The sequence below is a fragment of the Puntigrus tetrazona genome, chromosome 7, assembly GCF_018831695.1.
Source record: "Puntigrus tetrazona isolate hp1 chromosome 7, ASM1883169v1, whole genome shotgun sequence".
NCBI lineage: Eukaryota > Metazoa > Chordata > Actinopteri > Cypriniformes > Cyprinidae > Puntigrus > Puntigrus tetrazona.
Genome location: NC_056705.1, coordinates 25298449 through 25314107, shown reverse-complemented (window position 1 = coordinate 25314107; position 15659 = coordinate 25298449). Strand labels below are relative to the sequence as shown.

Genomic DNA, 15659 nt, shown 5'->3' with positions numbered 1-15659 from the left:
TTTATCTACAAGATGCACCGCTTTACTTCAGACCTACTAATAATTTACTGTTCATCTTTTGAAGCATGGTGTAACAGTTTTCAGATAATTGCATGAGAACCAAACAAGTTGGAGGCAGTGCTGGTCTCCCATCTCTAGCTAATATTTTAAAACATTAAATTATCCAAATGAAGTTGTTAGTGTGTGTATATTAGTATTTTATTCATACCTATTAGTGTATGCAGTGTGCATACTATTATGAGAAGCAATAAAAAAAATACAGCATAGAGTATTTAGTGTTAAATCTGTCTACAAGTGGTTTATTTGTATAAAGCTGATATAAACAGGGCAAAAGTGCCAATATAGAGGTGCGCTACAGCTTGGAAGTTGTGGCAAGCTGTTTTAACATTTATTAATTTAATTAGTTTTTGTTACAAGTGTTTCACTTGTAATCTTATAACGACGTTTTTATTATTTTAGCAACGATTATATAACACAAATACTAGTAACGTTTGAATGCTTACTAGCGATAACTTATACATATGCAAACAAGCCTTCTTACATTATTCGATGTCAAAACGTTTTAAACCGATGTTGGTTTGAAGCGATAAATGATAAAACCGCTTGCCATAGCGACACATTAAACTGCACTGTCGTTTCGCTGTTGATGAATGCTATATTGTGATCTTCACCTGCGTAAGGAAGACGACCCAAAACCTGACGGTTAGAAGTATGACGGCTTTGTGCTTTTGCTTCTCTAAAAACAGTCGTCAAGACTTCACATAAAAGCGTCTATCCTCGCAGGAATGTAGTTTGGAGGGCGGAGACTCGCAGCAACATTACATTCTGCATCCAGTAACTGTGAAATATGGACACTGCCGTGAGAAGAGCCGCGATCGTTCGAGGTCGTTCAGCACCGTCCCAGACCGGATCCGAGCGCAGCGCGACGGCAGGACTCGGGCTGGAGCTGGCGGAGAGGTGGATGTAGTGCTCGGGCGCGGGATCTGTAGCTCGTGCGCACCGCTGGAGTTCACCGCGAGCGTTCTTTTGTTGAGACCTTGTTTTCCGCCTGGCTGTTTTCAGAGGACCGGGGGACCGCTGTTCGTTTTAAGCCCCGAACCAGCTCTTGTATCTGGGCGGGACGCGGAGATAAGAGAGTTCAGCATGAGGAATAACGAGGAGACTGAGGGCTTTGATGGCGAGGCCTCCAACACCTCGATGATTTCAGGAGCCAACAGCCCGTATCAGCCGACCACCGAGCCCGTGCACTCCAGAAACGTGTTCAGGGCCATCAGGTGTGACCTGGACTATATCAAGTCGCATTTCGGTATTTTAAAAGTTATCGAAGTGGTAAGTTAAAATAGCCACAGCGTTTCTCCATTCCATGATAAACAAGTGTTACTGCCAATACATTTAGCGTCAGTAAGGTGACATCCTGTGAACAAGATGTTTTCATCATCAACAGTGTCTTTCTTTCTTTCTTTTTCTTTCTTTCAGATCATATGTGAGAAAGACGCTTAATGTCCCATTATTATATTGTGAGCAGGACAGCAGTCCTGTCAACTTTTAAGTTTGATCTTTCGTTCTTTCTTTCAGATAGATGATGTTGGTGTGACACTCGTCCACTTTTTATAGTGTAAAGCAAGACAAATTACCCATTTTTTAAATGAAAAGTCAGGATATTCAAGGCAACACGGATGTCTCCATCGTCCAAAACGGTGGCCTCAAAAAAAAAAAAAGCCTTTTCCACACGTAGATAACAGATCTGTTCCACGTATTTCAGTCAGATATTCACTCCTGATTACATTCTTCTCTTATTGGATTAGCGCGAGGAGAGCAGATTTCCTCTTTTTTGGGTTTTTAAATGAAAATATTTCCTGTTGGATACACGCCGACAGGCGTCAAAATCTCTGGAATGCGTCCGTGATGGAGGGGGACGTTGCCTGGAGTCTGAATGAATTAATGTTCGGGTTGCACTTTAGGTCTGCTTGATTGGCAAAACACCCAAAAAGCTATAGAGTCACCGTGGTCAAACTAACTAAGCTTTTTTTTTTCTTCCTCTTTTGCCTGTGAACCTCTGCCAGATGTTGAAAAAGGAGTTGAAGCTTAAGGAGAGAGAGAGAGAGAAAAAAAATATGATGGCTCTCTGTTGTTTCTGCTGCCTCAGCAAAAGCAAAGCATCTCAGACCGGGCCCTCGTGGTGATGCACGGTTAAGAAACTGCGTGCACAGGGGGAAAACGGAGTGGGGCTAAGGAAGTCATTAGGTGAAACAAGGGCTTGTGTACGCTTCCAAAGCAAATAACCTGTGTGCCAAGTACAGAAGATAGCTTGCCTGCTTAAAGATTGCTTAATGGATCAGGTTTTTCAGCTTTTATGTGCGTCTCGGGGCAAATGATCCTCCAGCCGCAATTTAATTGGATTCATTAAGTGATAACGCTTGAGAGCACTCACAATAGCCGAGGACATACGGAGTACATGCAACACTTTTATCTTCATGAACGCGATGCGTGGCTTTCTATCTGTGCTGTTTTGTGTGGATCCAGAAGCATCATTTGCTTGTGGAGTCAAATTACAGGCAGGCACGAGTAATAAAGCTCCGTTCGTTGCTGACCAGAAACCTTAATATCTGTTTTGGCTCTTATGCGACAGACTACAGCTCATCAAACATCTGTACTCGACACGGAAGTCAAATTTAGTTTGTTTAATCAAGTTTAAACCTATGGGCTGTTACTTTCCTCGGGTAGATAATACGGTTTGGGGCATTCTGTTTTGCAATAATGAGCAAGTTAGTTAAAGGGGATGCGTCAAAATAAAATGCTGAACTAAAAATAAAACAGGATATGATTCAGAAAGTTCCCACATAGCTTTTAAATTGCAGCATTCCAGTGATATTCCTTGGGGTTTTTCGAGCTGTAAAGTCTCAGACTCGCTTGAATATGTGATCAATCATTCCTCAGAAAGGAGATTTAATATATTACCCGTAAGAGAAAGGCTGTGTTCAGCTCTGCTAGTTAGACTTCAGTTGGTTTTGTCACATTATCGTGTTTTTGTGGGGGACTCCTTTGGGTCCCGCGCACTGGATATGTCCTCATTCTGTCCCGCTAACAATCTGAGTGCTATTTAGATTGTTTGGAATGTTTTTTGGGGGGAAAAAAAGAGCAAATTGATCTGTAGCACAGGACTTTTCACATGGCTGCATGTTTCCTGCTGTTGACTTGCCAAGGATATTCAGCCACGGCTGTTTCTCCATGTCCTGGCCAATGATTTACCTAAGGCCCCCGTGGGATAAGGAGGAGTCTTTTTGACTGTTTAATCTTCGCAAGTTTTTTTTTTTTTTTTTTTTTTTCATCTGCAGATGTGGCCTTCTTGGCTAATATTAATGGATCACCCCATTCCGTTCACAGATGAAACAAATACAGTCAGTGGATTTTGTATACAGATATAATCTGTTGGGAGCGCTTATATAATTCTTATCTTAGAGGGAGTTTCTTAGGGTTTACATAAACATGTCAGCTAAACAAGTCTTGACAGAACAGATTGTACAAGGTAAATATCTAAAAAAAAGAATAATAATAATAATAACAACGATGAATAAAATAGAGACGGTCCAAATCCTTTTGTTTTTATATGGCTTCCTTTTTTAAAACCAGTTCGACCAGGAAGGACCCTGTCAATTACCTGAAGGGCACAACTATCGACCGTTATACTGTCTGTGCAGGTTCTGAGAATGAAGATGAAGCCACCAGATCCAGATGATTCCACCTCGTGTCATTCGGATTCAGTTTTGTTCATTTCAGATGTTTTGGCGCGGTCCAAGGCAGTGAAGCAGCATCATAAAAATGTCATTTCGCCTTAAAGGATAGTTTTTCAAGGTGTGTTTTGATAAGGTCTGTTAAATATAAAGAAAGAGCTCTCTCTGTAATGTAGAGAGTTTATGGACTTAGCAGATTTTTTTTTTTGCCTCTCCACTCCCTCTCACGAAACTTATGTAATCTGGAGAGCTCGCTTGTCTGCAAACATCTCCAAGGTTAAGGAATAGTGTTTAAAATTTTGTGCAAGGAGCAATTCCCTTCAGGCGAGGAAAAGACTTTTGGGTGGGAGCTGGAAGGCTCGTTTCCGTTTAAGGAGGAGCTCTTGGAACACAATGCAAGCTGTCAGGCCGAGCCTCCCACCATTAATTTTCTGGGCACAACAGATGGCGTGTGTACGTACTGGGGATTTGACTCCATGTGGCCTTCGCTACGAGGAGCTTGCTGATTGCCTAATGTAGGATGCTCGGCAAAACGAGGGTGGGGAGTGACATATAACCATTACTTTAAGTCTTGGGCTTGGTCTGTATGCCTGACACCTGCTGCCTTGTGGGACGTGGGCCATGCTGCGTTTGTCAAGAGCAATGACCTCATCTCCAAATACACATCTTTAGTCTGTCTTTTTAATGGCTCGTGACGGCCAACTGAAGTGATGCTGGCTCTGCTGGTACTATGACAGGAACGTCTTGATGTGGGCAGTCATTATCTTTGGTCCACACTTCCTTAATGGCTTTCAGTGCAAATAAGCCGGATGAGATAGAGAAAAGGCAGCACGTGAGGTCGGACTTCATTGGAAAAATTAAACAATGTCGCAGCTAATAACACGTATTGCCAAATTCAAATTTAACAAATAGTTCGCTTGGTCATTTCGGTTGAATTTCTGACTGTTGCTTGTGATGGTATGAAGATGATCAGATTACGATGTACAAAGCCCCCCTTGTTGATGTCTTGATACTGAACTTTTCATGCAAAGCAGACAACATTAAATCTCAAGGTGGGGTTTGGTTTGCTGTTAAAAGGACAGTTCACCCAAAAATGTTACTTCTGTCATAATTCCCTCACCTTCATGCCACTCCAGATTGTATTTTTGCGTTTACCGGTTGAGATTGTGACAAGAAGTAACTAAACGCGTTTTCTTTGTCTATAAGAGGATACTGTACAAACATGATGGGCCTGCTGTGTATGTAGATAATTATAGCTCATTCTAAGTTAATAAAAACACATCAGTTTATGCTGTAAGGTCTTTGAACGCCTCTGAAAACGTAGTTACATATATTGCATTTCTGTTCATAGATCCTGCTAAATATTACACGCTGCGCCTTTAAGTATTTTTATATGTGATTGCTACCATTTAAAATCTTTAATGAATCCGTTCGGGTTTCATACAGTAAATGCAGTCATGCTGGCTGATGTTCAATCCGCATTTGAAATGCACAGCGTGTGCTTTGGAAAAAGAATAGAGATTTAGTTGGGTCCTATTTTCTTTATTGTCAGATAAGTTGACCGTGAGGCCCTGAAGAGTCAATATTTTAGCCCACAGATTCCCTCAGTCCTTTACTGTCCATGCTTTGGTCACATAATGCATAAACTGTTGGATAGCAAACCGAACCATCGAGTTCATACAAGTGTGTACTTCTCAAAAGGTGTGCTGGAACTTTATTTCGAGCATCATCTTTTAACCCTATCGGACAAACTGTCACGGTCCGGCGGATGGTTTTGCTTTTATTTTCAGCATCAGGAAAGCATCTGTATTTGTCGGTGTTTTTTTTTCTCTGTCATTTCCATTAGCAAGCCCACATCAAGTCCTTGATTCATCACAGAAGTCATTCATTTCGCAGGGAGGTTTTCACATTGTGCTTCCATCCCTAGATGTGTGCAACGTTTTATTTAGTGTCTGCCGTGTGACAGCATCCGGTCCGGGCCAGCTGGAAATGCTAGGCCCCTGTGTAGATGTTGGAATGTTTTGTGGCAGAGGTTCTGTCTCCCCTGTTGGAGCGGGCCAACCTGTAATCTGTCTGAGGTTTTGTGCTAGAGAGTCAAGGCTGCATAACACCTAAATAGCACTTTAACCTCAGAATTCTTCCCATGCTGTGGTCTGCTGACGAATGCGGCAGGAAAACATCGGTGAACCCTCTGCGACTTCGGTAGGGTTCAACGTTACTCCGCAAGGCCCGTGTTATGACCATGTGGAAAACGCATTACAAAGTAAACCCTGAATGTAGATGAGTCATTTATACCTTGAAACAGCTTTTCGAGAAATACTTTCTTGTGGTATTTCACTCTACACAAAGGACTGCATTGTGCCACGTTGTTTTCTTAAATCAGACGCCGTGATTTGCACTGAGATAAATTTGATTTGTTGCACCGTTTAAGTCGACGTCAGACGTTACTTCAATTTTCAGGCCGATAAAATAGTTTACTGCAGGGACTAATGCTTCTTGTTTTGTTGTAAATGGTTCGCTTTTCTCTTTTCTGTTGCAGGTCCTGGCTCTCATCTCTTTCATCTTCATTGAGACCATAATGATGTGCTCGCCCTGTGCCGGCGTCTACCTCTTTGAGTTTGTCAGCTGCAGTGCCTTCGTCGTCACAGGCGTCTTGCTCCTCATCTTCAGCCTGAACCTGCACACCAAAGTGCCCCATATCAACTGGAGTCTAATAGTATGTAGTTTTTATAAAGATCCACACAGCCTTCACAACGTTATAGACTTTTAAATCAATATTTCTCTCTCACCCCAACCCCAATTTATTCACCCTGGTTTAATTCCATACTTGTACATTAATAATTTAAAGTGCCAATTTAATAGTTTTCTGTCAGTTTGTGATGTGCATTTATCTGAGCATCGAGAGGAAGCGCTTGCCTTGAAGATATTTTTGCAGCGTATTTTTCCTTCAATCCATTTTTAATGGCGTTATATTTTAAGAGGCACTTGTGATGGATAACCGAGGCGGAAGTTATTTGTGACGATCGGCTGTTTACACAAATGGAAGACGTTTTTTGTTGTCGAGACACGCCAGTGACTCTCGCTTTTTAGAAAGCAAGCCTCTCCCTCGCGTCCAATGCTGCCGAGGAGGAGGCCGCGCACACGGGTTCATGTTGCTCAGAATGGAGCTTGTGTGCTCACAGCTCTCATTAAACCCGCTTCTATCAAACATGAATGGCTGCTCTTGGGAGATGAATTTACTGATTCACTGAAAGATTAATAAGGCATGGTTCCCTTTGTCTCCCTGCCTATACACACACACTCGCACACAAAGCTCAGCATAATTGGACCTCGGTGCTGTGGATCCATTACAGAGCTTATGATGGAAAAGGCTGTAGAGTTTTATTTCCAGAGCTGTGCACGAACCAAGAAAAGTAACGGCAAGTTATATCCAACCAGCTCTTGCCTTGCGTTATGTTATACTGAAGGATATGTGCTTAACCTCACACGCACAACAAGGAAGTGCCTCTGCCGTTATAAGTTCAAATTTCAGTGCTTTACGACACCTAAATATACATAGTGAAAATTGGATCCTGTTTTACAAACTGGTGTGAAAAAAGTAATATATTTCTGCACTTAACCTCAGTGTATCAAGAAAGCAAAGCATTTAGGACAAGACATTTACTCTTAAGTGTTTTTTTTTGTTTTGGATTTTTGCCACGTTTACAGAAGTGCTTTTTAAAAAAAAAAACTTCTCCAGTTACTTCCTAATCTAGTTATCCACTAACCTGCCATTAAATATTACGGAAATTGTTTCTTCCTCCTTTGCAAGTCACTTTGGATAATTTAATTTATTAATGATACCATTTTTTTTTCAGTGGAGAAATGACAGGAAATAGTGGGGGGGAATGAAATAAGATCAGGAAACGATGAGAGCAGAATTTAAACTTAATACCTCACATGAGCATCAAAGCTCAACTTGCTAGATCACAGAAACCACATTTTGGCTGATGGGAGAGATGTTAAACAGGGTTTTAGTTGCGTGTGAGTGTACATGCTTTTGTGTATTTTGAATACTGACGAGTTGGGGTTTTCTTGGTATTGCTATGGCTCATTGGAAGATCTTTAGGATCATTTCAGCTGTGGTGGGGCTGAGGTTTTGGACTGAGCATCATCTCCTGCCAGTCGGACCCCATGGGCCCAGGCCTCTCATTTGTTCTGGAATGGATGCACTGGGACGGGGATTTGTTCGGCAACAGCTTGGCTCTCCTCTCCTCTTTCGTATTTGTATCTCCAGCTTGCGTAACTTCACCACTGCTGTGCTTCAGGAACTTTCGCATAACACGGTGCTAAAAGTTAACTGTATTTTTTGGTCCTGTAATTGTGGCCTGTGTCTCAGAAGAGGGTTTTTTTTTTCATTTTAAGATAAAATCGTCCCAAACCCAGCAGCAATTAAACTTTTTTTTTTTTCTATAAAGAGCACAAATGTGGATGGTAGGATTTTAAAATCAGATGTTTGTGTTAAATCTGTACGTATCTTCTAATGCTGAATGGAGATTGGACGTATAAGCAAAAAACTAGCTGGTGGTTTCTTGTGGCTGTTGGTTCTTGTGGTGGACGGTTCGTCTATTGCGCAACACCCGGGCTATTCCCTTGATTGCTTTGATGGTGTGCTTCGGTGCCAGGCTCAAAGGGGGCTGGCTTAGTGACTGACATTATTGAAAGTGATAGGTCAGTAGAATGGGTGCATTCAGCTCGCGGTGGTACGCTGGCACCATTGTACCCATTAACAAACCATCTCCAACCACACACACATACATGTGCAGAAAGGCATGGCCAGTGTTCATTGAGCTCAACCAAAAATAGACAGGGCATTTTAATAGAATATGAGGAGAGATTTGATAATGATTGCTTTAATGGAATGGCTACTCCGAGACTTTGCAGTGAACCTATGATTACGGGCCATTACTGAACACCAGCAAGAGGACGATTGCGATAGGGGCAAAGATGCATTAAAGATGGGTAATTTGGAAATCTGACTTATAGTTCAATAATAATAATTTAGTCTGTAAATGTACCGTCATTTTTGTGTCATTTTGTCATATTATCAGAGCGATTTTCTTATCTAAAACCACCATTTATAGCCTAGTGATGGGTCTGTTGGAGGATGAAGGTTAAGTGTCTGATGCTGTCTGGATATTTTACCCAACAAATCTGGAATTAAAGTAGTTTTAGTTTTTTCTCTCTCTTTTTTTTTTTTTACGTTTCCAAGATCTATGGGCCTCCTGTTGCCTAAAGCCTTGTGTAACTTAGTATTCATGCACCAATGAGAACATTTGGCACAGACTGTATACTGTTCAGACTCCACTTCACTCATGCATGAATTGTGTTTCTTGTGCATAAAGTTTTTTTTTTTTTGAAGTGCTCTATCCCTTATTAACTCATCATAATGCGTATAGATGTTTTTATACACATACAAAAACTGTTCTCAACACCTATAATGACATTTCTTGTGATTATAAATGTTGAAAACAGTTGTTTTGTGGAAACCTTGATTCATTTTCTTTCGGGATTGTAGCATTTATTTGACATCCTTTTGTATCATTGTAAATATCTATTATTATACATGACCATGGACCACAAAACCGTAAGTCCTAAGTAGCATAGGTATATTTGTATACATTGATAAAAATATGAGTCAGAATTATCCATTTTTATTTTATGGCAAAAGTCATTAGAATATTAAGTAAATATTATTTCCACTGAGATATTTTGTACATGTCCTGTCATAAATATATAAAAGCTTAATTTTTGATTAGTAATATGCATTGCTAATAATTTAGATTTTGATTGGGAGGGGCGGTTTATGTTGTTGTTGTTGTTGTTTTTTTGCACTCTTACAGATTTTCGAATAATTGTATCTTGGCCAAATATTGTCCCTGTCTTAACAAACCAATGGAAAACATATTTATTCAGATGATGTATAACTGTCACTTAAAAAAAAGATTGACTACTATGACGTTTTGTGGTCCAGGGTTACATATTAAACTGCTAAACAATTGAATTCATCCTTGCTTACAACGTTCCAGCAATATTATAAAACAGGTCCATTTCAAGTACAGAGATCTTCGGTCCTTTGTTAAAAACGCGGAGGACCGCAGTGGCTGTTAAATACATCAGAGATCTGAACCCGGTCTGAACACTACATTTCCCAGTCTTAGGCCCCTCCAGAGATCAGTTTGCTTTTTCTACATGCAGCCTGCCAACACACACACACACACACACACAACATACAGAGACAGAGACACGCACTACTGACAGTACATCCTCAGAGAACTCATGACTTCTTTTGTTTGTGTTCAGTTTCATATTAGGTTACCTGCATTAAATGCTTAATCACTATGTAAACACCCATCAAGCTGGTCATGCATATTTCTAACTAAATAATTCTGAGGACTTGGTACTTTTGTTCCACCTCGGGCATATGCTTTGTGTTCTTACGCTTAGAATATTTTAAACATGTCAGCAGTTTTTAGCATTAAGCGTGTTTCGGTTTGGTTTGGCTTGCATTTGATCCATCTGTTGAAGTATGTGTGAAGGCAAAGGCTGGTTTGGCGTGTGTTTGAACGATTGAGACCGTATCCTGGTTTGGGCATAGATAGTGTATTGCTTGTGAGATGGGCATGGGTTCGCTTGAGTGAGTGTGGAAGAGAGAGAGTATCATGTGAGAGAGTGTATGCAGTCACTCCCATCATGCATTTTGTCACACGGGTGGCCATGCCTAAGTCACGCTGGAGTGCTTATTGGCTGCACACAGACGAACCACCCGGCTTTATCCCTTCTCTCCTCTCAGAGGAGGTATTTATGCAGGTTTTAGGATAAAGTGAGAGAAAAGGAGACTTTAATGTTCCGTGGTGTAAGGAATAATGGATGTTATCTTATTATTTTAAAAAATAATCTGTAATATATGTTTATTTGTGTGTGTGAGCGCATGTTTATGAGACCATAAATTTGTATAATGGTTACGTGGTTATGACGAGAATGTGATTTATGAGGACACTTTTGGTATCCCCCGTAGTTCAAGAGTTTTTTTGAAAATCTAAAATGTTTATGTGAGTGGTAGGTTTAGGTGTAGTCTGATAAAAAATAAAAAAAAGCTAAACAAAAATAAAATAATAAAAAAATCAACAATGTGTGTGTAAGCTTTTTCAAAAACTTTCTTGACGCATCTTAAAAGGTAACTCAACCCCAAAATTAAAAGTTGTGTCTTTAGTTGGTTTGAGTCTTGGCACTGCCTGGGATTGTTGATGGGGGAGTGTAACTGTCGATATAACATTGTTTATGTTATGTATAGAAGTTATTTACTTTTTTCCAAGACCATTTTTGTTGTATTAATTATTTGTGACCAGCACTCTCTTTCACCCCCAGTGCCACGACTGAGGTGAGACCCTTGAGCAAAAAATGGCTACCCGTTGCGTAGCGTGTGTGTGTGTGTGTGTGTGTGTGTGTGTGTGTTCTCTACTCACTGCTGTGTGTGTGTACTCGAATGGGTGAAATACAAAGCACAGGTTTTGAGCACGGGACCCTCCTTTTAATTTTTTAAACCAAATATTTAATTTTCCAAGTCTTAACAGTTTCAAAAGTCTTTGACGCTGGCCCTGTGTCAGCGGGACGTCTTCAGTCGTTGAACTGTGATTCGATGACTTCCTCATGCGGCAGATTCATGTCACTGGCCTCAAGTGTCGCACTGCATGTACAGCCGAGAACCGAGGGGAGCAGACAGTCTGAGTTGACTTGGACACATCAAAGCCAGTGCTCCTCTCTGCGTCGGCCTGTAATGTGAAATTCGAGGTGCCAGCCAGTGAGGTAGTGCTTTGAAGGGCTTGTTACATTTGACCCCCCATAGAGTCATGGCTTAGACAAAACCCACGTCCTTTTAAGTCTCTGAGCGCTCAGGAGGAGTGAACAGAGGAGGATTTGGCCTCATTTCAGAAAACTCCAACCGGTGCTTCTCATCCTCATTCGCTCCTGAGAGCTTGGACTCTGATTTGTTACAGTGTTAAAACCGTAAACTGTGATGTTATCCTATTATCCTATTACGTTATCGTATTACTAGAGGGAAAACTGTGACAGTAGTACTAAAATAAAATAGAAAAGAGACTCACATAATCTCTGCCAATGCCCCTTCGTCACTTCAGAACTCTTACTTGACTGTAACCGAATGACTTTATGGGTCAAATACAAGGTGTCTGTGCAGTCTAGCTTAATTTTTTAATCATGGACACATTACACTGACCAAAAATAAAGCATTAGATATTGTTAGAAAGATATTGTTTTCGTATTGTTTCAGTTTTCTATTTAAAAGCATCATGTGTTTTATTCAGTAGTTATCAACAGTGCTAGTAAGAAATGTTTTTGCATCATATCAAAATCTTTTCTGAAGGATTTGATGAATGTTGCCCAGCAGTCAATGTAACGTCAAGTTGACTTTGGACAGACATTGCATTTTTGGGTGAAAATAAAAAAGTATATGAGGCCTATTTTTAAGTTACACAGCTAAATACAAAAAATAGCAACATCAGCTGACGTCCGTATTAGACATCAAACTAACATGCATGTAAGACATTGAACTGACGTTAAATTTTGATCGTCATTTAAGGTTAACTTGATGTGTACATGTGTCTTTTAATACGACTTCCCTCATGTAAATGTTATTTAATGAGCCCACTTCATAAATCATTCTAGTATGCTAATTTGGCGATCAAAACGAATCAATCTTAAAAAGAGTTATGCATCTTAATAACAGTTCTTTCAGTATACTTCAGCCCCTCTCTTTCTGTCTTGCAGGATCTGATCAACACTGCCACCAGCACCTTGTTCTTCTTTCTGGCTTCGGTGGTTTTGGCAGCTCTCAACCATCAGACTGGAGCAGAGATCGCAGCCGTGGTATATCTATCCCCTTTCTCAACTGTTTTATTTCCTAAATTCTGTCGTTTGAAGTGGGCCCCAACCTGCCGGAGCTCTGCTGCCCTCGCGTGGCTGAAATAGAGCCGTTCCAGTCAGTCGCCGTCAACCTAAACGTTTGACGTGTTTTTATTTAGTTCTTTGATTTTTAATACTGAAAATCTCACTGCTTCCTCTTTCTCCATCCCCCTTCTCTTTTTTGTTTCTTCTTGTGTTTCTATTCCAAAATTCACAATGTAATTGTGTTTCAGCCTGTTTCGTTATGTTTTTGGCTATCAGTAAGACACATTCAGATCTGTTTTGGTCTTAAATTATTGAAAGCATTTTTATATTCATGAGATTAAGAAATGTCAGGTTTTAAGTCATAGTTACATTTATTGTTAGTTTTTTTTTTCGTTTGTTTACTTTGAGACCAGAAAGAGGTTTTCATTAGTACCTACATGATTTTCTCCCAAAATCAGCACAGGAAATGCCAAAAAAGTCCTTTGACTCCATCTGGGGTTGCTCATTACGGTGTGCTATAACCGAAGCCACTATAAACATCTCATATGCACATACCTTTCTAGTTAGTTTGTCTGTTTTGGTTGAGGCTGCTGACCTCTTGTGACTGTGAAGAGGTTTGTTGTACATGGCAGAGTGAAGGAAAGTAATTCCCGGTATTGATACAGGATCAGGTTCTCTTACGGGGTTCCCGAGAATTATGATTTTAGACACTTCAAGAATGACCTGAGATCAGCAAAATATCCACCAACACCTTGGAAGTCAAAGGCTGGGGATTTGGGCTAAGAGTTTTATGATACAGATGTTCTCAGCAGGAAACCACTTTAACACCCGGGGAATTTTCTGAACCACAGGGCACTGCAAAATTCCTCCAGCCCTCACAGCCTGCCAGAGACGTGGAGCGTTGCTGTTATCAGCCTCAAATGGCAATTTACTGTAAAACATATCTATGTCATTTAGACATCAGGTTATTTAATGTTGTATGTTTACCCAAAAATGAAAATTGGCTGAAAAATTGCTCACCCTAAGGTCATCCACGATAGAAACTTGCTCATCACTTGCTCGTCAGTGGTTCCTCTGTAGATGGGAGTCCAAACAGCTGATAAAAACATCACAATAATACACAAGTGTCTCCAGGCTATCAGCTAATATCTAATATAAGAACAAATCAATCAATCATTAAGGCTTTTTAACTCTTAATTGTAGCTTCTGGCAAAAGTGCCTGTCCATTATCCATAATAATGCTTCTTCAAATGAAAAAGTCCATCCCCTGTTGCCCTCTCACATTAAAATCCACTGCCATATTGGTTTAGAACTGTTTTAGCACATAAATAGTGCTCTATCTTTAGCCAAAAGCAACATGTTAAAGTTGGTGGACTGGAGTTTACTTGTGGATTATTGTGATGTGATTTTAATCAGCTCTTTAGACTCTCATTCTGACGGCACCCATTCACTTCAGACCATCTGTTTGTGAACAAGCGATGTAAAATTTCTCCAAATCTGTTCAGATGAAGAAAGAAACTCTAGGGTGACCCGAAGGTGCGTAAATTTGAAGCAAATGTACATTTTTAACATTTAAACCTTCATAGTTTAATGAAAAAAAAAATCCCTTTCAGTTTTCTTGAGTATAAATAGTTGTTTTGTGTGTGTTTACTTCCAGATTTTCGGGTTCATGGTGATGGGTGTGTACGGTCTGAACACATTTTTGGCAGTGAGGAGATGGCGTCTCGGGGACTCGCGAGATGGACCCCTGCAGACCAGCGAGTACATCCGTGCCCGAACAGCCTCCCGGGGAGAGGTGGAGTCACGGCCTGAGCTGCAGTAGACCAATGAACACCTGAGACGAGCAAAGCCCCTCCCATCCTCGTGACGGGAGCCCGAAGAGCCGCAGTCGGGATGAGAATACGACTGCGTGAGCGCTCTTAAATGGATCAAACCTCTGGCGTCTTCATCGGCCTCGGGCCAACTTTTCTGACTGTATATTTCTGTTAATTAAGGGCTTTACCTTGTAACTATATGGATAATTATTGACCGAAACACTCTCCACTGTGCTCCTAAACTCCCAGCGAGGAACGATTTTAATACGCCTGCAATAAAACGGACAAAGCCCGTCGGTCGCCGTTTAAACCCCCCCTTAGCTCCGCATTCTTATGAAGGATCAATAATAACTGTCCAGAATGGAATAATGGAAATGAACGGTCGCTGACTAGACCGATGGAAGCGTAACGGGAAATTGTAAGAGTAATAAGCAAAAAAATTTTCTGCCATTGTGTTCCTGTATCAAACACATCTAGTAAACCGCCATTGCATCGGGCTGTTTTTCTTTAGAGGTGGAGCGACCCGTATTTATTTTAATGTTAATTATTTTTTGTAATACCGCAGCTTCGGTAGCTAGATTGTATCAAGTGTAGTATTTCACCTCGTTAATGTGACCCTGCATTGCAACAGACGGTAACAGCTTTCAGATCGTGTGCGTGGCTGAAGGGAGGTGCGAGTTTATCAAACCGCTCTGAGGCTAGTCTTTAGATACGAACTTTTAGCTACTAAATCGTGTGCGCATAGTCTGTTTTTGTCGTTTGTAATATTTTCTCTACTCCACTGTGTACTCCAACCCTGTTCAGTTATCTGTATATGTTGATCCAAGGCAAGGGTAGAGGTTTTTTTTTTTAAGAAGGTGTATATATTACGTAACTGTGTGCGACATTTTACGTTTCTGAAAGTTTCCTATTTGTATGAATTGTGACACTAATGGACTGTATTTGAAGGAACAAGTGTACTTCAGTACATATGAATGAATTAGATAAACTGTGTATCTTTTTTGATGTGTGCCTTAATCGTAGAGGCTTTATTAGTCAAATCTCTTGGACACTAATGTTACGACAACATTAGCGGAGTAGGGGGTGAAATTTTAAAAAGCTTTCTGCACTCTGATGAACTGATCCGTGGTAAAAATCATCTGTTTTCTGAAGTGCTTTGTCGACCTTC

General features: G+C 40.6%; 1 protein-coding gene across 1 annotated transcript; it reads left to right on the top strand.

Annotated features, from left to right (window-relative positions):
- The first annotated feature begins 616 nt into the window (after nucleotides 1–616).
- On the top strand, nucleotides 617–15496 carry cmtm4 (CKLF-like MARVEL transmembrane domain containing 4). Its single transcript, XM_043244794.1, has 4 exons — nucleotides 617–1329; nucleotides 6271–6447; nucleotides 12558–12656; nucleotides 14335–15496. Exons 1-4 carry the CDS (start codon nucleotides 1144–1146, stop codon nucleotides 14497–14499), a joined length of 627 nt encoding a protein of 208 aa, XP_043100729.1. The 5' UTR covers nucleotides 617–1143; the 3' UTR covers nucleotides 14500–15496.
- Nucleotides 15497–15659: the final 163 nt, after the last annotated feature.